At 44.1% G+C, this 23,128-nt stretch overlaps 1 protein-coding gene across 2 annotated transcripts in view; it reads right to left on the bottom strand.

The window, feature by feature from the left end:
* Positions 1–22,738, bottom strand: part of ext1b (exostosin glycosyltransferase 1b) — a 140,128-nt gene extending 117,390 nt beyond the window's left edge. For both annotated transcript variants that reach the window (XR_014872088.1, XM_085149420.1), the window contains exon 1: positions 20,811–22,738. Coding sequence is in view for 1 of the 2 variants with exons in the window: in XM_085149420.1 (XP_085005546.1) it covers positions 20,811–21,754 (944 nt within the window). In the remaining variant the exon portion in view is untranslated. The remainder of the gene's footprint in view (positions 1–20,810) is intronic.
* Positions 22,739–23,128: the final 390 nt, after the last annotated feature.

The raw sequence follows: 23,128 nt of genomic DNA, 5'->3' as shown, positions 1-23,128 counted from the left end.
GACTCTGTAGTTTTCTCTGGTCCCCTCCCCAATCAGACCAGGAGTGACATGTTTAGCCGCATGTTCTCCTTAAATTGCTGGCTGTCTGAGTGGTGTCCCAGAAACGATGTGGGCTTCATAGATAATTGGCAAACCTTCTGGAGGAAACCTGGTCTTGTTAGGAGAGATGGCATCCATCCCACTTTGGATGGAGCAGCTCTCATTTCTAGAAATATCGACAAATTTATTAAACCCCTCAAAACTTGACTATCCAGAGTTGGGACCAGGAAGCAGAGTTGCAGTCTTACACGCCTCTCTGCAGCTTCTCTCCTCCTGCTACCCCCCCAAAAACCCATCTCCATAGAGACTGTGTCTGCTTCCAAAAAGACAAAAAACAAACTAAAAACCAGCAACAAACAACTTAAACAATCACAAAGAAAGAACAATACAGTATCCACATCTGAACCAAAGAGTAAAACAGTGAAATGTGGATTATTAAATATTAGGTCTCTCTCCTCCAAGTCTCTGTTAGTACATGACTTAATAATTGATCAACAAATTGATTTACTCTGCCTTACAGAAACCTGGTTGCAGCAGGATGATTATGTTAGTTTAAATGAATCAACACCCCCGAGTCATTCTAACTACCAGAAATCTCGAAGCACAGGTCGAGGGGGCGGTGTGGCAGCAATTTTTCACACCAGTCTATTAATTAATGAAAGACCAAGACAGACTTTTAATTCATTTGAAAGCCTGATGCTTAGCATTGTCCACCCCAGCTGTGAAACTCAGAAACCAGTCTTACTTGTTATCATCTATCGTCCACCTGGGCCTTACACAGAGTTTCTGTCTGATTTCTCAGACTTTATATCTAATTTAGTTCTGAGCTCAGATAAAATAATTATTGTGGGTGATTTTAACATCCATGTAGATGCTAAAAATGACAGCCTCAACATGGCATTTAATCTGTTGTTAGACTCAATTGGTTTCTCTCAAAATGTAAAAGAACCCACCCACCACTTTAATCACACTCTAGATCTTGTTTTAACATATGGCATAGAAACTGAACATTTAACAGTGTTTCCTGAAAACCCTCTCCTGTCTGATCATTTCTTGATAACATTTACATTTACAATAATTGATTACGCAGCAGTGGAGAGTGGACCTTATCAAAGTAGATGTCTTTCTGAAAGCGCTGTAACTAAGTTTAAGAATATAATCCAGCCACTGTTATCATCGTCAATGCCCTGTACCAACACAGAGCAGAGCAGCTATCTGAACGCTACCCCAACAGAGGTCGATTATCTTGTTAATAATTTCACCTCCTCACTACGTACGACTCTGGATACTGTAGCTCCAGTGAAAACTAAGGTCTCTAATCAGAAGTACCTGACCCCGTGGTATAATTCTCAAACACGTACCCTAAAGCAGATGACTCGTAATCTGGAGAGGAAATGGCGTGTCACAAATTTAGAGGATCATCATTTAGCCTGGAGAAATAGTTTGTTGCTTTATAAGAAAGCCCTCCGCATAGCCAGAACAGCTTACTACTCATCACTGATTGAAGAAAATAAGAACAACCCCAGGTTTCTCTTCAGCACTGTAGCCAGGCTGACAAAAAGTCAGAGCTCTGTTGAGCCAACCATCCCTTTAACGTTAACTAGTGATGACTTCATGAACTTCTTCACAAATAAAATTTTTATCATTAGAGAAAAAATTACCAATAATCATCCCACAGATGTAATATTATCTACAGCTACTCTTAGTTCCATTGATGTTAAGTTAGACTCTTTTTTTCCAATCGATCTTTCTGAGTTAACTTCAATAATTACTTCCTCCAAACCATCAACGTGTCTTTTAGACCCCATTCCTACAAAACTGCTCAAAGAAGTCCTGCCATTGATTAATTCTTCGATCTTATATATGATCAACCTATCTCTAATAATCGGCTATGTACCACAGGCCTTCAAGGTGGCTGCAGTTAAACCTTTACTCAAAAAGCCATCTCTAGACCCAGCAGTCTTAGCTAATTATAGGCCAATCTCCAACCTTCCTTTCATATCAAAAATCCTTGAAAGAGTAGTTGTCAAACAGCTAACAGATCATCTGCAGAGGAATGGTTTATTTGAAGAGTTTCAGTCAGGTTTCAGAGTTCATCACAGCACAGAAACAGCTTTATTGAAGGTTACAAATGATCTTCTTATGGCCTCTGACAGTGGACTCATCTCTGTGCTTGTCCTTCTTGACCTTAGTGCAGCATTCGATACTGTTGACCATAATATTCTATTAGAGCGATTAGAACATGCTGTAGGTATTACAGGTATTGCACTGCAGTGGTTTGTATCATATCTATCTAATAGACTCCAATTTGTGCATGTAAATGGAGAGTCCTCTTCACACACTGAGGTTAATTATGGAGTTCCACAGGGTTCGGTGCTAGGACCAATTCTGTTTACATTATACATGCTTCCCCTAGGCAGCATCATTAGAAGACATAGCATACATTTTCACTGCTATGCAGATGACACCCAGCTCTATCTGTCCATGAAGCCAGATAACACACACCAATTAGTTAAACTGCAGGAATGTCTTAAAGACATAAAGACTTGGATGGCCACTAACTTTCTGCTTCTTAACTCAGATAAAACTGAGGTCATTGTACTCGGCGCTGAAAAGCTTAGAAATATGGTATCTAACCAGATTCTTACTCTGGATGGCATTACCTTGGCCTCCAGTAACACTGTGAGGAACCTTGGAGTCATTTTTGACCAGGATATGTCCTTCAACGCACATATTAAACAAATATGTAAGACTGCGTTCTTCCATTTGCGCAACATCTCTAAAATTAGAAATATCCTGTCTCAGAGTGACGCTGAAAAACTAGTTCATGCATTTATTACTTCCAGGCTGGACTACTGCAATTCATTATTATCAGGATGTCCAAAAAACTCACTGAAAAGCCTTCAGTTAATCCAAAATGCTGCAGCAAGAGTACTGACAGGGACTAGAAAGAGAGAGCATATTTCTCCTGTTTTGGCTTCCCTTCATTGGCTTCCTGTTAAATCCAGAATTGAATTCAAAATCCTGCTCCTCACATACAAGGTCTTAAATAATCAGGCCCCATCTTATCTTAATGACCTTGTAGTACCATATCACCCTATTAGAGCACTTCGCTCCTGCTCTGCAGGCCTACTTGTTGTTCCTAGAGTATTTAAAAGTAGAATGGGAGGGAGAGCCTTCAGTTTTCAGGCCCCTCTTCTGTGGAACCAGCTTCCAGTTTGGATTCAGGAGACAGACACTATCTCTACTTTTAAGATTAGGCTTAAAACCTTCCTTTTTGCTAAAGCATATAGTTAGGGCTGGACCAGGTGACCCTGAATCCTCCCTTAGTTATGCTGCAATAGATGTAGGCTGCCGGGGGATTCCCATGATGCATTGAGTTTTTCCTTTCCAGTCACCTTTCTCACTCACTATGTATTAACAGACCTCTCTGTATTGAATCGTATCTGTTATTAATCTCTGTCTCTCTTCCACAGCATGTCTTTATCCTGTCTTCCTTCTCTCACCCCAACCGGTCGCAGCAGATGGCCGCCCCTCCCTGAGCCTGGTTCTGCCGGAGGTTTCTTCCTGTTAAAAGGGAGTTTTTCCTTCCCACTGTCGCCAAAGTGCTTGCTCATAGGGGGTCATATGATTGTTGGGTTTTTCTCTGTATCTATGAAGCGCCTTGAGGCGACATTTGTTGTGATTTGGCGCTATATAAATAAAATTGAATTGAATTGAATTGAATAATTGCGCCTTGACCAAGAGCATCCAACAACTAATGCTCCAGTTAAAGGTGGGATGAGGTTGATAGAAGATTGAGATTGCTAGTATACCCAAAAATGAATCAAAATTGCTTTGGTTTTCCGTTTGCTCGTGGCTGTCAGACTGCAACCGTGGTGTCATATAGGTGGGTTTCCTCAAAATAACTCTATAAAAGTCAGGATTCGAAAAACAAGTCTCTATAAAGAAGCTCAAATTCCACAACTATCCTCAGCATTTAAAGTCTGACAGACTAAAACGTTTCTCTGTGATTTATATGGGATCTCCAGCTCCAGACCAAAGTCTTATGTCAAAGGCAACCATCATGAGTCCAGCTCGTGTTTACTTCCCCGCACTCGATCACAGGATTCATGCAAGAAAATGCAGCAAACAGTTAAAGCTGTTTTGTTTGCAAGATCTGCAGCGCCTCCTCCTCTGGGATTTCACCTTCCTGCCAGCAGCCACAAACACCTATTGTCTGTGAAGGCCATTCACTTTGCGCCTCCTGTTCAGATTGCCTCAAACCCAGCCATTCATCACCGGGAAAAGCTGAAGCCGCACCCGTATCACATTGGCTGGAAAAGACGTACGACTGCCAGAGTCAGATATCTTGTGAACTCCTCGCAAGATATACGAATAAAAAATTCGAACGATATGGATTTCTGAGGCTGCGTGCTATTTTTAGATGGAACATTTGTGGGTCTTGTTGTAAGCTGCCATGACATGCAGCACAGAAAAGCAGGGCGAGGAAACTTAACGCTGGCATTAAGAGTTTCAAAATCCATCACGGGTGTCTTAACGACTACGCCAACGTAAATCACTGACACGCTGTCGAGAGCATCGTGGGGCATTTAAACTTTATACTGCCATTCAACCTGTCTCACCTTCCCTGAAGTAAAGGTCACTGCTCCTACTGTCATAAGAAATTATAACTTATTCATGAAATTCACAATCAGGCTTATTACGCTGTGAGGAAACAAGCCGTTTGAGTGCATTAAACAACAATGGCTACATAGTCAGTGAGTGGGGGTGATTGCTGATCATCAATCTGAACTGATTATCATAATGTTACCTTAGCATTTCATCGGATAATGCGGGGAGAAACAAAAGAGGTTGAACTTTAAGTTTAAATAGTACTTTCCATTTTCAGCAACAATGGGGATTTGAGGGACGTAAGGAATAAGGAGTATTCATAATAAATTCAACCACAGAATACCGCCAGTCAGAAACAAAGGGATAAAATGTGCAAAACGATCCAAAATTCAAAGATGTTTAATTTCTAATAAGAGGAGACAGCAAATTTTCTGTTAACTAATCAATAACGCAACTAATGTCTATGCTAATATGATCAAGTGAGAACAGCGTTAATTCTGACCAGCCTCGGCATGCAGTGCAATGCTTTTGTTTTGTTTTTATTTGTTTCCATGTTAGTTTTCGTTAATGAAGTAGATTCATTTAGCTGTAGTTTCAGTTAAGGAAAATGCTTTTTACTTTAGCCTGCTCACAATGGCTGCTGTCTTGCAACCCACCTCTGCCCGAGCTCCTATCTTATCTCCTCGACATCATGTGTGCCATTACTGATGTTTGCCGTGCCGTGCTCTGTGCTCAAGTGTCTTGCTGCTGCTGTATCATGTGGAGTAAGGCTGGAGAGGTACCCACACAGATCTCTACCATCAATTAGAAATGGCTGCAAATGCTATTACAGTCTTTTGATTATAGCAGTCCTCACTGCGCTGCTAAAGGGACTCTGCTTTACCAACACAGTAACTAACATATGCGCACAGCAAGGCGGGAATTAACACAGAACATTGGCCTTTTATGCTCTTAGTGACCACAGATATACGTGCTTTCTTACAGCCATATTGATTCAGAAATGACGGATGTGCTACTACTAGCTATTAACTGACCCATTAACAGAATACACTCTGATCCTAGCAGCTACTTTGCCACGGATGAAACCTTCATAAAAACAAAACACATGCATAAAGCTTTCAGAATAAGTTCTTAGCAACACCAGGGGATTTCATACGATTTGCTCTTTACTCCAAACTGACAGCAGTGTTTCATATACAGTTAAAACAATCCTTCACTGCTGCACGGCTCAGTGACCAAACACACCCGACCCTGTGAGCGCAGTGTTCGTGCATGCTCGCGGATCCTGACTCTACTTTGTCGGTGCAGGCTGCACATCATCATGACAGTAAATGAGCATGAATTAGAAGAGAGGAGTTATAAACACAACACACCTTAAAAAAGGTCGTTGGTGGCCGCCCGCACGCCTTTCACCGTCGAGCTCGGTACAATAAACGGGCTCATTGGTTTGCGGGCCAGATTTCCCCTCTCCACATCCATGTTTATTTTGTATGTATGCACATGTGCATCCATCCATGCGGTAACAGCCTGATAAGGAGTGACAGCCTGACACATTATGGCCTTGATAAGGTTATGTTGGGTAATGTAATCTGACAATCATTAACTAGACAGTGCAGTTGCTGCACTACCAGAGTGACCTTAAAGGGTAGAAACGCTTCGGGATCTGATCATGATAGGATAAAAAGCTCCCAGAAACAAAAGTGAAAATACACTAAAATCATAAACTAAACCGTGCAGAACCCGGGAAAACGAAAAAAAAGAAAAGAAAAAAAAAACAATGGCTCCTTGTGAATGAAAACATTTACAACCTATTATTACACATTTACAACACTTTCACACATCACTGATATCTATACATCACCCTGAAGTGTTTGTTCCAAGTTAACTGACTAGTAAATAAACATTTCTGCTATTAAAAAAAAATAGAGATTAAGAGTGTAGTTTCAGATTTTCTAAATGCGACCTGCTCATATCGATTTTTATCAGCTCTGATTTTCTTTCTGAGAGCTATAACTGATGCATATTTAAAAAACTATTTTTAATGCAATCTATTAATTTCCTAATAAAAGAAATTATTGAACAATTTCTCTCAAATTGCAATAAGTTACAGGATTTTCTCTCACTGAAACAACTGAAATCAAAGGGCTCTGCCACTGGAAACGGGCACAAATAATTAACTGAAAATGTGCCGCTGTACACCCTCCATTACCAGCTGGCGTATTTTATCTCACCAAACAAAGGCAGGTGCAGCAGAGTAAGATAACAAAATAAATGCCAGGTACCTCACCTGATAACAGAGCATTATTATTATATTTTTTTTCCCTTTTCTCTTGTCATAGTCATAGTTTTCCTGTAGCTATTTAGATTCATTGCTCATACTGAGGCTGCTAGCTTGTGAGCTCTGTCCATGTTTGGCTGGGTGAGGATAATTTGTAGGTAAGTTTTTTGTGGTGGTCCCTCCACAATTCACTGTGGAAAATTTTAGATCTTCACTACCTGTGAGGAGGTTCCACGCTAACGACGTATTAGTGTGTGGTTGCGAGTATGCGCGCGGCTATTTACTTGTGCCACTGTGCAAACATCAGCCAAGCGTGAAATGGACTTCCTGTAAATTGGACGTAGGCGCAGGATGGCCTTTGGGTTACCTGTCAGGGCTGGGAAAGTTAGAAATTAGCCAGCGTCTGTGCCTGGCTGATCATTCAGTATGAACGATTCCACATTAAATACTTTGAGGGAAGTTTATTTAATCCGAAAACACGCATTTACATCACATAAAACAAAACACTTCACAAAACATTAAGTCAAAAGTCCCACATGCTAATTAACTGAAAATAGGCTTTAATCATTTAACAAAAGGTTCATGTATGTGAAAGTGCAGCATATGAGTTAAACAGTATAATACGCTGGCACCAAAGAGGCAGGTGACAGCTTTGAAGTGATTAGAAGATAACATGGCTAGTGGATGCTAATCCCACCCTAGCGCTCTGATTAGCTTGGAAAGCGAAGGTAATCCAAACTTGGCTCTGCTACTGCTCCATGGGCCCATAATGAAAGGATAAAATAGTGGGTAGTTACACCCGTAGTACGGGACAGGATGAGGCACCAATATTGTCTCCATCTATTAATCCATTAAGGATCTGGTGGGATTTGACAGAGTTTCTAATCTTTCACTCAAATTTACAAACCACGCTTAAATTTTTAAGCTGCACAGAAATTTTAAGCGGCCAGCATTGGACTTTTAGTTACTATTTGTCATCCATTCAGCATTAAAAAGCAAACAGACATGGAAAAACTGAAATATACTGTATATCAGTAACTTTTAGCCATATTACTGCAACAGGGTATTGAATTGTTTTAAAGTCTCTGAAAAAGCAAGAAAAAAAGAGAGCAAATAGGCACAAAAATTAAACAGAAAAATCAAATTTTAACTTAAAAGAATTCTGAAAGATCTCTGTTTTAAACTGTGAGATTAAAAAAAATGAATAGAAGAGTCACACAGCTTAGTGAATGGTGAAATGAGAAGGCGTGGAAGCTTTCTACAGTATGGCCAAGCCTCAAACATGTTATAAAGATGATTGCAGCCTTTTCCTATTGTGTGTCCAAGCACCTACTAAAACACCCAGAGCAGAGACTATGATCAATGCTCATAGCAGCTCAGCTTAAATCTATGTTATCTGTACACAACAACACAAGGGTCTATGCTTGTTACATCATCTTTAGGGTTTCACTGCCTCATAACTTAAAATTTAACTCAGCACTGTCTAAACCTTTGTATATATCATGCATTGCTTGAAACTGTGCAATGGCCTAGAGACTGGTTGGCAACTGGATGGCAACAACCAGCTGCTGGGGAACATTTAGCATTACCAGATCATTTCTGTGAGGTCGCAAGCAGGCGCTGTGAAATTGATTGCTAAGCCAAAGTCATGCAGACTGGTCAGCAAACCCCTGGTAACAACTGGCTGGTAGGGAATTATGTGGCTACAAGAGGTTGCGTGTCATCAAGGTGAAACTGGTCACAAAGAAGTGATCACTCGTAGTTTTAATGGAAGACACCTAGCAGCCAAAGTCTTAAAGTTCACACAATGGGTTCATAATAAGAAAAAGAGGTTCTTTAGGGATATTTAAAATGAATAATGTACTGCAGATCTGGTAGGGATGTTGTAAGACAGGGCTCTAGCCATCCCAACAGATATGGTGGCTGGAAAATGCAAAGCACCGTACCTATTTTTTGGAGGAGATGTAATCCGTCTGTTCCTGTTCCCAGAAACCTCTCCTGAGTCGTCCTCTAAAAAGTTTATCAGCATCAAGTGATGCCGGCGCCTTTGAGGCTCATTTGGTCTCGCTTCAAACGCCACATTAAATGCAATTTATTGAGTAATAAATATCCTCTGCGTCTTGGACCATGTGAATTCTGTCAATTCGCTCAACATGATCCCACGCCCCCTCAATAAAACAACAAAAAACAAATAAAATAGGCCTTAAAGGTCACTCTCAGATAGTGGGTAAAATTTAAATGGAATTTATCTTGTTGGTCAAAAGAGAGTGTACAGGAAGTCAGATTCCCCCATGCAGCTTAGAGGAAATATTTGTGAAATCCAGAGGTTGCCCATACCCTTGAGAAGACGAGGAGGTTGGGCTGTGCTGTGTGACTGGATGTGTCTGTGCAGACATGCTAGTTAATATGGAAAGGGGAAAAAAAGAAAAAAAAACATGAATAAAAACTCCATGGCTGATACATTATTCATGTTTGTAGCTTCTAGGGGTTCCACATGAGTGGCCACAGTTAGAGTTAGCACCGGGTTTCAGCCAAACAAGATGCTGCACAGTACGTGGGAGGGTGGGAGTGGGGTACGCTTGTATGTCTGCGTGCGGACAGGGATGGAAGAGGCCGGGCAGGAGGTTCGCCTGAAGGCTTAAAAGGAGAACATTCACAGAGAGAGCGGGGGGGGGGGAGAGTGGGAATGGAAAGACACACTACTGAATCAGCACTACTTTGCTAAAGGGAACACACACACACAGGCCTGGAAGCATACACAGCCATGCACATATGCATATGCAGATGCACAATTTAACACACATACAGCTCAGACTGCAGTGTCAATGTAGCACATACTTGTCTGGACTTCTGTCTGTCCCCTTGTGGGCTACAGTGCAAACACTTCACAAGAGGTGAGCAATCCTCGGCTGTCTAGGCCACATGATACACAGAAAGATAGCAGGTATATTCGGACTTCACTAGCTCATGCTTTCCTTAAGCTCCTGAAAACTCAGTGATCCCAGTAGTATACTTGTGTATTTATAGACTGTCAGCTATGTAGCTATGGGCAAATACTCTGTAGTCATCAGATACTCCACAAACTCCTGACTGGACCCACTAGCTAATACATGTGCTTTCTTTCACACAGACACACATGCAGGACCTCAAACTTTGGCCTATAAGCTCAATAAAGTGGCAATGATACAAAAAAAAGAAAAAACACTCTGCAGGCTGGAGTCTCATGTTTGAAAAGTGTTGGAAAAGCACTTTTCAAACAATTTTTTTGTTCTTTTTTTTTTTCACTTTTCCTGCAAATACAAGTATATGAAAAGATCTGAGCTGATCTAAAACATTTAGATCATTTAACCAAGTTTAAATTAGCATTGTGAAAGATTCATGTCGGGCTATTTCTGTAACCTTCCACAGACGATGCTCTGAGATGCAGTTTGAACTAAAATGAACTTAGAGCTTCGTTGTGGGTTGTTTTTAGTTCCTGCTCTAAGATAGCTAAATGGTCTTCGTTTGTTTGAGTACCTAACACTAAATATTAACCAAAGTGTAATTTCCAAATTTGCATTGAAGCGACCAACACCGCCGCCAGCATTTATACCTCTACGGGCTGCGCTGACGTGTCATGTAGTTGTATTTCTGGGAAAGGTGAACATCAGGTTAGGGCGTAGAATTTCAACAGGGTTAGAGTTTAACAGTGGCATAAATCCAATATAAGAGTGAATGATCCGGGCATTAGAACATGTTGATTGGTTGAATACATAGCCCACATGCAAAACTGCTAAAGTGTTAGCCAGTCTGTACATGACACTAATGTACATACTATGAAGTTCAGGCTTTATTGAATCTATATGTCAAAGGAATTACGACCCAAGCTAAGCTTGTACACCAAGCTTGATATCGCTTGCATTTCTTTTGGCAATGCAAGTGCAAGGAGGAAAAAAAGCCCTTAAAAGGTATGTTGTTCTCAGTGGAGCTTCCCAGTGGGCAGTTCCTTGCACTGCTTGGTCTGAATGTGCATCCAGGTAGTGGAAAAAGGCAGAAGACCTCAAATTGATGTTGTGTTTTTCCAACAAACATAATTAGTGTGTGGGAAGTGAGTGGGAAAATGAGAAAAAAGACAGGTCATACAGTTACATACTTTCCTTAAGCAGTCAAAGATGAATAAGCCTAAAGCCGCCAACAGCCGGAAAGAACACATCCATGTATGCAGCCGCTCAATATGTGCAACATGAACTCAACCTCATGCGCGTGCAGTGCATCTGTCTCCTAAGCCCTTTCCCTTAAAAATCACATATTTGTAGACGTGCACAGCGAAGGTGCAGGAAATCTTAAACTGATGGCCACTCAACAGATTCCAGCAGAGCAGCGGGTATTCAAGTCAAGTGTATCTCACCTCGGGCTGATGCTTGATACTGCTGTTCAAATCGTGTACCCTGATTTTCACACTCAGTACTAACTGGCCCATTTACCAAACGTTTTCACTGCTGCCATCCACATTCCCATCTTATTACAGGATCCAAATGTTGCATAAGATGAAGGATCCATAGCTTCGCTCATTAGTCCCTCTTCTGATAAAGGCACGACTTGCAAGCGACCTAAAAAAAAGACACTTTGAAAACAAAGAGCTGCCATGTCCCAACTTTCTGGGGAAATAAGCACTTCAATTCACTCCCACAAGGAAAACACACCTTGTCGAGCTGCTAAACTAAGCAGGATGCTCTGCTGTTCTTTCTGCCGCACACTTTCTTGCTTTCCCCCCCCCCACACCTCATTTTTCTGCTTTCCTATTTTCCCCTCAGTGGCTCACATTCAGAGTCACTGGCTTTCCCCACTCGAGTTACCCATCCTTTACTGACTTTTTTTTTCAGGTCTGCTTGTATGGAAAGGATGCAGTTGGATAGGCACCACCAGTCATGACGCAGCAGGGCAAAAATGAAGCCACTGAACAAGAAAAAGCATCCTACAGCTTGGCAATACAGCCACAGAAAGAGCTGCAGATAAAGCAGCAGAGCGCTGACTTACAGGAATTTGCACTTGATCTGCAGACCAACTTCACATCAACCTGTGGAAAAAATTCACCAAGCCACTTATTATTTGAAGTGCCAAAACTTCATGAGAAGTAATCCATTTTCCTAACTTTTCGCACGCATTCAGACTTGAATATTGCCCATGTGGGCTTGTTAGGCTGTGGGAGTGTGAGACAGAGGAAATGACTACGTAAGAGAGGAAGGAGAAGAAAGAAATTGCAGAGAATACGAGTGGGAGTTAATTTGAAATATCCAGCATTACCACCAGCAGCTGCACTTTGTCCTACATCGCCTCTCAAAGACAAGCATGCACTCCTTTGCTTGATCTGAAAAGGAGGCCCTATCAAACTCATGAATAAACACCACGCAACAGCACCGGCAAACAAGCTGCCAGGGAAACTGGGAGAAACAGCGATAAACCACCATAATTCCTTCCTTCCTCTCGGTCAATCACACACCCACGCTCTGGGCATACTGGGACTCTCCTTGGTGAGACCAGATGCCTTCTTTCCTTGTAACCATATCCTCTCATCCTCCACAGCCACCTCCTCCTCCCTGTTAGATTTGGCTAAGCCACTGAACCGTGAAGTGTTGTGAAATCTGCCAAACCAGAGCCTGGTTGTCGATGGCTGGAGCCGTGTGAGCGGCCGCTGTTGCCAGTTGTCGCCCAGGATTTAAAACCAAAAGGAAAGAGATGCAGACAGGAGGAGAGGCCACCGCGGCGGGAGAGCGAGGCTTGATGGAGAGCGGTGAAAACGAGGGAGTGAAAGGGGAGGCATTGGTGTCAACGAGGCCCAGGGGTTCCCTCTGGAAAGAGAGCAAACTTCGGCACAATGGAACCCCTCTAGGGGCAGCCCCAACTTTTACACCCCAAGAGTGGAAGTCATAAAGCAAGATGAACCAAACAGGGATAAGAGCCCTTCCATCAGTCTGCCAGGCAGCCCGAGCTGCTCCAACAAAACCTTCTTTCTCTCCTTGAAGCCTTGGCCCCTTAAACACTGAGCCATGCACACATTCTTCAGTGACATAATGCTTTTTTAAGCTATTGCCCTCTTAAACTCCCCCCACTCCAACATCACCACCTCCTCCTCATTCTCCTTCTCTTTGCTCTTACTCAGATTTCCTCCCTTTGCCATTACTATTTGAATATGAATACCAGGAGAGGGGTTAAGTGTTTGTTTTTACTCTTGCGACAGAGAAGTGAAGGAAGGACGCCAACGTATAAGTTGACGTCAAACAATCCGCCGTCCCATTGATGTGCCGTCAGTAGGTGTTTGCCGAACAGTCTCTCGGGGCCGTAAAAGCTGCCATTCTGCAAGGCCATAAAAACTAGCTAACACTCCACCTCCTCCACTCTCCCCTGCGGAGTTGTTGCAGTGTCCCGAGGGAGGCACAGAGCTCCCAGGAGGGGAAACCTGTAACAAATATTGATGGACTTACGGTGTAATCAGAGTGGGGGGGGTTTCCCCCTGGAAGGAAATGTTTATATTTATACTAGAGGTCTGTGTGAGTGCATCTAAAGGTCATGGTTTCTGCCCACTGATGATCACTGATAATAGGACAGTGGTTGGGCGATCCACAGATTGGGAACCAGGCAGTCATTCAGCCCAAAAGGCAAATCCCCAGGATCACTGGGCTGCCGGAAATCCAGCCACCTCCACACAAACACACCCTATACTGTTTTATAGCAAAACAGTAACAGTAACAGCTCTACAATTGCAGCCTAACTTACTCAAAGTGAAAACCTGCGTCTACTTAACTAGTCCAGACTAGAGCAAGAAAAGGAGGGAAGAATGAGGGAATAACTGTCTCTCTGTTTAGTTGTGACTTTAAAGGAGATCTTTTTTTGATGACCACAGTTGATACGAAAGCAATGCTGCTGAATCCTAACAATAAACTTGGGAGTCCCACAGCCTAAACACTCATAAAACGCTCCGTAAAGCAACCCTAAATAAATTTAACCCCCATGCACTGCTGCAAGTAACTGGCAGTTAGCGATAAAGTGCAGCAAATATGTGTCAGACGTACTCAACGAATGATAGATATTTATGGGTTAAAGAAATTTAAATCCAAGGACACGTGGCGAGAAAGACTACAGCGACTAACGGTGGGAATGTTGGAATGATGGAGACGCGAGTGTGCGCTCACAGCGGAGTTGTCCTGTCTCGGCATGCCCCCACGCTACACAGAAAACCGAGATGTGAGAATTTCTCAAAAACTTAGTCGACCAAAAAAAAGGGAAAAAAAGAAAAGACAGATGTCAGAACTCAGTCTCCGTTGCACGAGCCAAACGTGCAGACAGCAGCCGTATCTTCCTTTCATCCCTTCACTGCGGAGATTTTAATGAGAAGCCAATCACGCGTCTGTCCTGATCATCGCTTTTTGCCTCAGCCAGTCACGTACCTGTCTACTTTAATTGAGTTCACGGGGATCCAATCAGCTTCGTTCTCTTGCTCCTCTTCCCTTTCTGTTCTGGGCTTGTCAGAAAGACGCGCAGCTACTCACTTACCTGTCTGCCTGCAAACTTTTTACATCACTGCATCGGCACTAGTTAAGCCTGAGCACGCTTCAATTGTGACAGGAAGGAGAAAGAAAAAAAAAGAGAGACAGCGAGAGAATAGAGAGTTAACTTTCACCGCTGTGCCTGTGTCTCTTATTAATTCATTCCTCTTAAACACTTCCTGACAGTCCTGGGAAGGGAAGGCGTTTTGATGCCTTGTTATTTCTCACTCTTTCAATTACAGTTACCACGAGCACAACAAGCCCTTGGACCTCTTTCTTTCCTCCAGAGTGGAAGTGAGCAGTTTTTAATAGAGAAAATGACGCCAGGGGCTGGCCCACTGCTGTGCTAATTCTCCCATCGATTTTCATTTTGGGGGGAACCCTCCCAGCTGATCAATCTCTCTCCACCACCTAGCCAGCTGCTGGCCTGGGAGGGGGTGCAGGATGTTGCACTTGGACTGCGCCGTCTGATCCGATGTGTGCGTGTGTGTATGTGCCGAGTTCATGTCCATCCGACCCCCCTCGATTCTTCCCCTCACTTGCTTCCCACCCCTCCACCCCTGCCACCTCATCTGAGGCCAGGGGCGGCTTGGCTGCCCTGATAATCCCTCAATGAATGTGGGTCAGCGAGTGGGGCTTTGCCTTCGTCACTCAGCAAGGGGACAGACAGCAGGGTCGCGACCCCAGCCGTCCTGTGCGTACTCGCAAATACACACACATTCAGACAAAGGGCCCAAAGGGGTGTGCACGCACACACTGGCGTGAATAAATGAGCTGCCACACACCAGCAAAACTGCACCGACGAGAACGAGTAGAATGTGAAAGACACACAAATGGAGATCAAATGATTAGGGAATTAATTGAGTTGAAAGACAGGAAATAAATTGGTAACGCTTTTTACAACAGGTGACCTTCTATTTTAGTAAAGACTTTTTAAAAAAAGAAAATCAGGACGATGAGTAACTCAACCCTTTCATCTCCTCAGTTATCTTCTAGCTTTATTAGCCTTAGTTTGGGGGGTTTTTGACTATTGATTAGACAAAACTACGTTTGAAGCTGTTGCTTTGGGCACTGGATACTTGAGATCGATAACTGGTTGATTAAAGGATGATCTTTAGTAGCAAGTCTAGCTAGCATATTGAAAAACCTGGTCAACTGATTTCAAAGGCTTGTAATGTCTGACAGCAGAGGTTCAGTTCCTAACAGTTTTCACAAGTGCTCCATCACAAAACTGTGTGGATGTGCTCGTTTCCTCTGCTTCATACTTCTGGAAAATGAATATCTTTACATTTCTGACTGTTTGTTGGAAAGAGCTTTTTTCTTTTAGCGACTTGCCCTGCGTGTCACAAAGAGGGGCTGGATCAACTCAAACACACAGGAAGATGGTTGGAATGAGAGGAGAGAAAGACAGATAGTGAAGGTAGAGGGGATTTAAGACGGATAAGATAACGCAACACAACAAACAGAGGGTTTTATGTAGTTATAGGCTTAAATATGTCTCTTACACACATGCACACACAAAAAAATATCAAAGAGTCCCAATTAAGCTGCACCACATTCAGACTAATTATTCTCCACATCATTAACATTCCCCATCACAAGCCGAGTACTTTATCTAAGAGAGAGCAGGCAATCATGAAATATTCATGATTTATTAATCTGACTACAGAAAAACAAACAATGGCAACCCGGGGAGTGTGACACCCTCTCCTGCCAAACACCGAGGTAAGCAACACGACTGTGTCTGCTACTCGCTCCGCTCTCCAACAGGAGGCCGCTATCAGGCGACGCCGCCGAGCTGACATTCAGGTGAATGTCGTTATTCCCACTCACAATTTTTGTTCTCTCGGTTTTTTAAAAAAACAAACAAACCTGTGTTTAACCGAGATAAGGTGGAAAGGAAATGTTGCTGGTTTTCTTCACTTGGCCCAGATCAGCTACTGTCTCTCACTCTGTGGCGCTCTGTCAACAATGTGTCAGACGCCACGTTGTTTTGAATTAAAAAAAAAAAAAAAGACGAAGAAGGGGAAAAATATCCTATGGAAATGAAACTGTGGCAGGGAGACAAATCACATCGTTGCTTCAGTTCAGTGTTGCTCGAAGACAGAAGAGGGGGGAGAAAGAGAAAAATGAAGATAACCAGGGCAAAAGGAGAGAAGGTAAGAAGGGAAAGTAAAACAGAGACAACAAGGGGGAGGAGGGGGATGCAAGAGGGCCAGAGGCCGGCCTCTCTCCCCATTTCTCCCTCTCAGCCTCTCGTGCTTCCAAGATAATTTTCTCAAGTGGGAAAAATTTCTGCTGATGACACAGTTGTGGAAATGAAAATGCCACAGTGCCTGGCTGATGTTACCGTCATTGACTCCTAATGGGAAAAATCCCACTACACGCGCAATTTTCTGGACTCTCCGTTTCTTTCATTCCGACATTGCTGCCATTATTATCACTCGATATCACACCCACTTGCTCGTCTTCTTCTCCTTGCGCCGTTTCGAGCACGGGCATTTGCAAACCACGCGTTTTCCGTAGCTCCTCTTGACATTCTCGTTCTGTAAATCTTTCCCTCTACCTCTCCTCGTCGCTGCCCTCCCTCTCTCGTCGGGGTTTTCAAGTCCCCCGGGTGACCTTGAGCGGCAGCTGCCAGTGAAGTAGCTAAAGTACAAAGTCAATACCAGTCAACAAAGCTGGTTAAGTATTAAATGGGGGGATGATGACCGCTGCAGTTAGCCGGAGAAAGGCTTCAACGAAGAGGAAAAAATAAATAAAAAATAAAAAAAGGACATGCTCAGTCAGACTTTAATGGAACACTCAATGATAATAAATGATAATAAGGATGTACTTTCAGCAATTCACTCCACTGACATTAGATGAGACCATACATTTGGTTTCTGCAGGATAATCTGCTTGATAGTGAAACAGAGAGCAATTACAGTACTTACACGGTTGATTCACTGCTTGCCTACACACACACACACACACACACACACACACACACACACAAACTATGCATGCTACTGCACAGAGACAAATGCAAAAGTATGAGGTGTTTTAAAATGATTCTTTTGTCACATAACACAACAGAAAAAGATCACACCTGAAAAACCGTGGGGCACGACACATGCTTACCATTTAAAAGAATCGGGAACTTTATTTTGCACTCCTCAAGTCACGAAGAACAAAAAAAAATTATAATAATAATCCCCAATTTGACGTATTCCTCTACAAAGCAAAGCACTGCTGCAGAATTCCTCCCAACATCAACTTTTTTCAACTGCGGAGCCGTAATAGCCTTTCACTGTCCTCTCCCTGGATTATTGTCAGCAGCCCTGAAAACTCAGTGGATAATGTAGCAGTGAATGGCTCCTTTCATCAGCGCCTGGCCATGGAAGTGGACCAGAGTGACTCCAATTGAAAGCTATTGCGGCTAAGAAAATCAATTGAATAAATGTGTGGAGGGTGGTGCGTTTGTGTCTGCGTGTGATGAGTGTGGGTGGGTGGGAATCGGTTTTGGTACTTAAATACCGGCTTCCACTCTGCCCTCCTGCTGCATACCTTTGTAGAGCAGCATTCCTCTAGGAGGCTGCGAGGTCAAAGGTCGGGAAAAAAGAAGAACATGAATTTGGATGCAACGCCAACCATGGCACCGTGGATGTATGCATGTAGGTATGTGGAACGGTGACCGATTTCCTTCAGGTGCAGGATCAACCACTGTCCGCACAAAATACCGTGTGCATTTAAGAGCCATTTAAAACTAAGAATCGCATTCTTCGGTGCGATTAATGGATTTCAAATGTTGCTAAAACACAAAACATGTCAGATTAGTTTGCAAAGGGAAGCTATGACTGGTCATGTGCCAGTTTATTCTGACGCATCACATGTATGATCATTCGCTTTCATTTTTTAAATACTGCCGAACTGCACTTGTCCGACTTTATAGGACTTGGTTGTTTACAACTTCCTGTCACACGGAAAAGAGAAGCGAGTGATTGGCTAACTTAGAACCGACACTATCCTGGCTTTGATTGCACTGATTGCCTCCATCTATTTAAAGTCTGTGTTCCATCATATGATTTATTCTTTGGGATCAAACTTTGAATTACTCTGTACATTAAAAGCATCCGGGTACATGCGCTGTGCAGACACTCTGCTTTGGCAGCGGTCTTGCTTCAGCTGCTAACAGCTGCTGTGACACGTGTGTGCATTCCTAAGTTCCTGCACTGCAGCGTCCCCGCATGGCATCGCCTGTCCGCCCTCAGCCTCTGGAAATGAAGCACTGGCAAACACCAGAGGGCCAGCTGCATATAGATCCATTTACCTTGGAGAGCTACGTCAGGGTTTTTGGCACCCAAAGGGCTTTAAATTTGATTAAGAGGGAGGCATCAGTTTGATTAAATTTAAACAGGTTGCTAAATCACAACAAGAGCAAAATTTATGCGTTGCGCCGTTTGTGCCAAATACCAGAGAAAACTAGAAACTTGAGAACTTGGGGAAAAAAACAAAACAAAAACAAAGAAGACTAAAGCCACAGAGAGATGTACGGATTGACAGCCCAAATCTAGCTGCACTGTAAATGTGCTGTGTAAAAATGTGATTGGATTTATTGAGTTTTAGTGGGAACAAAAATCAAATACAGCATTGCAGCTGGAAATGAAATGACTGAGATGTAGCAGTATTGATCAAAATTAACTCGACTGTGAAACGCGCTATGGCAGAAAGAATGGGCAGTGAAGACTCAGGTTTCCCTGAACCACTGCCATCAAGCTGGATCAATCATCCGATTACGGTGCTGAGATCTTCCAGAGGCAAAGCCGCCTTTGCGAGAATGAGGCCTGATCCTTTAGCAAACAGAGCCACGAGAGGAGCAGAGGTAGGCTGTCCAGAGCCGACTGGAATGTCAGATAATGGATGGCATATCTCTCCAGGTGACACCGAGCCCAAGGCATCCAGGGAGATGGAGAAGAGGGGAATGTTGGAAGGAGAAGGAAAAAGGGGATGATGAATGGATGGACAAGTGCATGCTTGTGAAGTTTTGTTAGAGCTTTTTTTTTCGCATTACCAAAACGTCTGGTAAGAGGTTTCTGAGTTCATACACACTGGTTCCTGAGTTCACTTCAAGTTCAAGGAAAGTCACTTTGTCTCTCAACCAAGCAAGTGCCATCTTTCTCAGCAGCTTCTTTTTCTCCATCTTTCTGATTAACAGAAAGCGAATACATCTGTGTTAACTTCCCATATGCTGCCCATCTGTCCTTTCCCTTAACCCTGACACCAGGTACGCACACACACACAAACACTCACTGGAAGCAATGCTGACAAGTGCTGTTACCACACGCCTGGAGTTTACTCTGGATTCTTTGCAAACGCTAGAATCCACAGGTTGATAAATGCAAATCAAGCAGATGCCACTCACACACAAGTGAACCTGAGCAGTCGAGTTCACCGCTTAATCCAAATATGTGAACCTGAGAAAACATTGCCCCCTATATTACAACATACCAAACACTCGAGCTGCTGATCCCAAGGGGGAATCATTAATTACCACTTCGACAAAACCTGATACCTCCAGAATTAGAGGTAATCAACTGTCCCCGGGGGCTAAATGGAAACCACGCCACTAACTCCCAGAAATGAAAGTGTAATTAACCCATTTTGACTGATTTATTCACACTCGCGTTCAACCAAACATGTTAGGCACGCCAGCCAACGTAAACTACACTGCATGCACCTTCAACTGTGAGAAGCTGTATTTTTGTCATGACTGGGTCATTTTTACCTCTAATTTCAGAGCCCAAAACTCCCATGGTCCAACTTTCACTTAATTTGCACTAAGTAAAGGGTGCAAATCCAACATGCCCATGCATGTCCTTTTAAAAGGCTTCAGTAGGGAGGTGGTGGTGGTGGTGGTGGGATTCCTTCATAGGAAGGGAAGAAGTGAGGGGAGGGAGGGAAGGAGGGAGGGGTGTCCAGAGAGCTAACGGCCTGGCTGGAGATCTTTTACCTCAGGTAGGAGAGGGAGAAAGGAGCTGGGGTGGAGGGGTAAAGCAGTCAGATATAAACTATGACCTGCAGTTTTAGAGGGGTGGGTAAAAAGGTAATGAATTCAATGGAAAGCAAACTTGTGAATGTTGCTGATCAGTGTCTATTTTCAGTTCTGAAGGACACTTAATGAGTTCATTTGAAGTATTCACACACACACACAGTGCCACAGCGTGAGAACTGTGGATGATGCGCTCCTGCTGCGCAGTTTGGAGCGATGACAGCGCAAATAAATAAATAAATAATAACATTTAAAGAAATGTAAGCACAGATTAAAAAGAATAACCAACAGATAATCACTTTCCCCCCTACTTGCTCCAACTTACTTGTCATACTCTGCGTTGTCCTTGTCGCACCGTGCGTCTTTGTGCTTCTGCCAGTCTTTGCCGTGCTTGCAGGTGGTGAGCAGCACCACGTCCTCGGCGTTGTGAACGTGATATAAGGCATTCCTTGTGTCCGAGCCGATGCCGGTCAGGTAGCGCTTCCCCTTGAACACCAGCATGTATTTTCTGAAAGGCGGGATGGAGTTGTACTTGAGGTACCCCCTCTCTCCACCCGTACGCGGGTGCTCCTTGGAGAAGAGGGGGATGGACACGTCAAAGTTGGGCCTGAAGTTCTCGGTGCTGATGCTGGCTTTGGCCAGCATGGCTTGACCGATGTCGAAGCCCAAATCTTCCGTATAGTCCGGCCACGTCCCCGAGTACAAGTTAAATATAAGGTGGTTCCTGCCGTCGTTCCACAGGGGCAGGTTCTGGACCTTGGTCTTCAGGTTGTGGACGTATTGAGGGGACAGCTGGTCCCGGTCTAGAGTGTCCAAACTTAGAACGAACAAACATGCCTGTCCAGGGTCCGAGGTGTAAAACCTGGACCCCTCGATGGTCGATAAAATATTCTGGTAACTCTCTGAGATCTTCTCCCCCTTCTGCTGCGGGTAAACATAAACTTTGAATCCGTTCTTTCGACACAGAGAAAAGTCAAAGCAGGAATCCATGCGACACCTTTTGCCTTTGTAAACACTTGTGTTGATGTCCCTCTTCTGCCTCGGAGATATGTGCAGGTTGTAGTCCTCGGTGTCGGTCTGATCCCAGGGCAGGAAAAGATGTAAAGGGTCCGAGAAGTGAGGCCAGGGCTGCTCGGGCCGGTGCCCGTTTCTGCTGCGGTCATGCCGGCTCCTGCTCGCCGCTGGAAGTTGAACCCCTCCGAGGTAGAAGAGAAGCACTAGACACGCACCGGCGGAGAGCAGGATCAGGTAACGTTTTTTGGCCTGCATGTGTCCTGAAAACAAGGGCGAGTTGTTCAGGAATAAGAAATGTAAAGTGGCCCGAAGTTAGGCTCTCACTAACCCCGACTACACCGCTCCATCCTCCGGCAGCCTCCAAGGATCCCCAACCCCCCTTCTGCGTATTCGGTTCCCAAATCCAGCAATTGATCCAGTGCATGTGGGCGATTTTAGAAGTCTTGTCCCTTTCTCCCTCTTCTGTAGAGTTTCACCATATCGCACAACGCCTAGCAGCCGGGCTCTGGTGCACCCACAAAGATCAGCGCTCTCCGGACCCTCTCGGACACAATCATATGCAGCCACTCTTCTCTCCTGCACTTCTTCTCACCCTCATTCAGCCTGGCTGCACGGAGGGTGGGGGGGCTATTGAAATGGAAAACTGTCAGACAGGCGCCTGGGAACTCCGTCCTCCTGGATAAATAGCGGCTGGGGTCCCCGAGGCTCTCCCAGACGTAAAGGTACAGCCCGGATTGGATGTTAAACTCGGCAACACGCTGACCGGGCAGTGTAAAAACACGACGGTACGGCCACCACGCGTGTATCCAAATGCCTCTGGGTGAATTCGTCCGATTCTCCCACACACCCCCTCCTTTTCCCCTTTTTATTGCTCCATGGTCCCGTGTGAGGAGAAGCGGAGAAAAAAAAACCGGGGACTCGTCGTAGCGCAGGAGGAAGCTCAGCGGCACAACTGTAACCTGACGAATCCCTGCATTTCTCTTATTTATTACAACCTCCCCACATACGCGCTCTTATTCAATAAAAAGCTCGTCGGCGAAGAGCCGCACGGCAGGCGAAGTTATCCGGAAGACACGCGGGTAACAAACGGTGACCTCAGACTGACTAAATAGCTGTGAAAATGTTCAAAAAGACGGGATTCCTTGATCCTAGTGTCCAATTACCGAGTGCTCAGTTGTTCCGATTGTTGGTCGCTAACATTCCAATCCCGACACGACGGCAGCCGACGCGACGCCCCATCGGCGCAAAGATGCCGCCGATTGGTCAGACTGTGGGAACGGAAGAGGCGGGACTAGCGGAATGCACCCATTCATAACCGGAGTCTTCCGCATGTGCAAATTATCTAATTGTAAGCCTATATGGAAACTGGAGCTTTGCCAGAGAGCAAAACACTCTCAGTTTAACAGAAGCTGATAGCGTTCGGGAGGAGCGGCTCGTCAAAATCTCGCGGAGATGCTCGTGCTGTTTGCGGCTGGATCAAACGTTTTCTGTTTTACCCGCGCGCGTTATATTCAGTTGTCTCTTTTCTGCATTTCTCCCACAGTATTCTCCGTGGCCTGTTTATCCTTTAACCTGAATGTGCCCAACTTTGATGCTGTAGACAGGGAAAGACTGAAGGGGAAACTACAG

The sequence above is a fragment of the Neolamprologus multifasciatus genome, chromosome 22 (assembly GCF_963576455.1).
Source record: "Neolamprologus multifasciatus chromosome 22, fNeoMul1.2, whole genome shotgun sequence".
NCBI classification, from domain to species: Eukaryota; Metazoa; Chordata; class Actinopteri; order Cichliformes; family Cichlidae; genus Neolamprologus; species Neolamprologus multifasciatus.
Note: the sequence above shows the minus strand (reverse complement) of the source record. Positions and strands in the feature narration are given on the sequence as shown.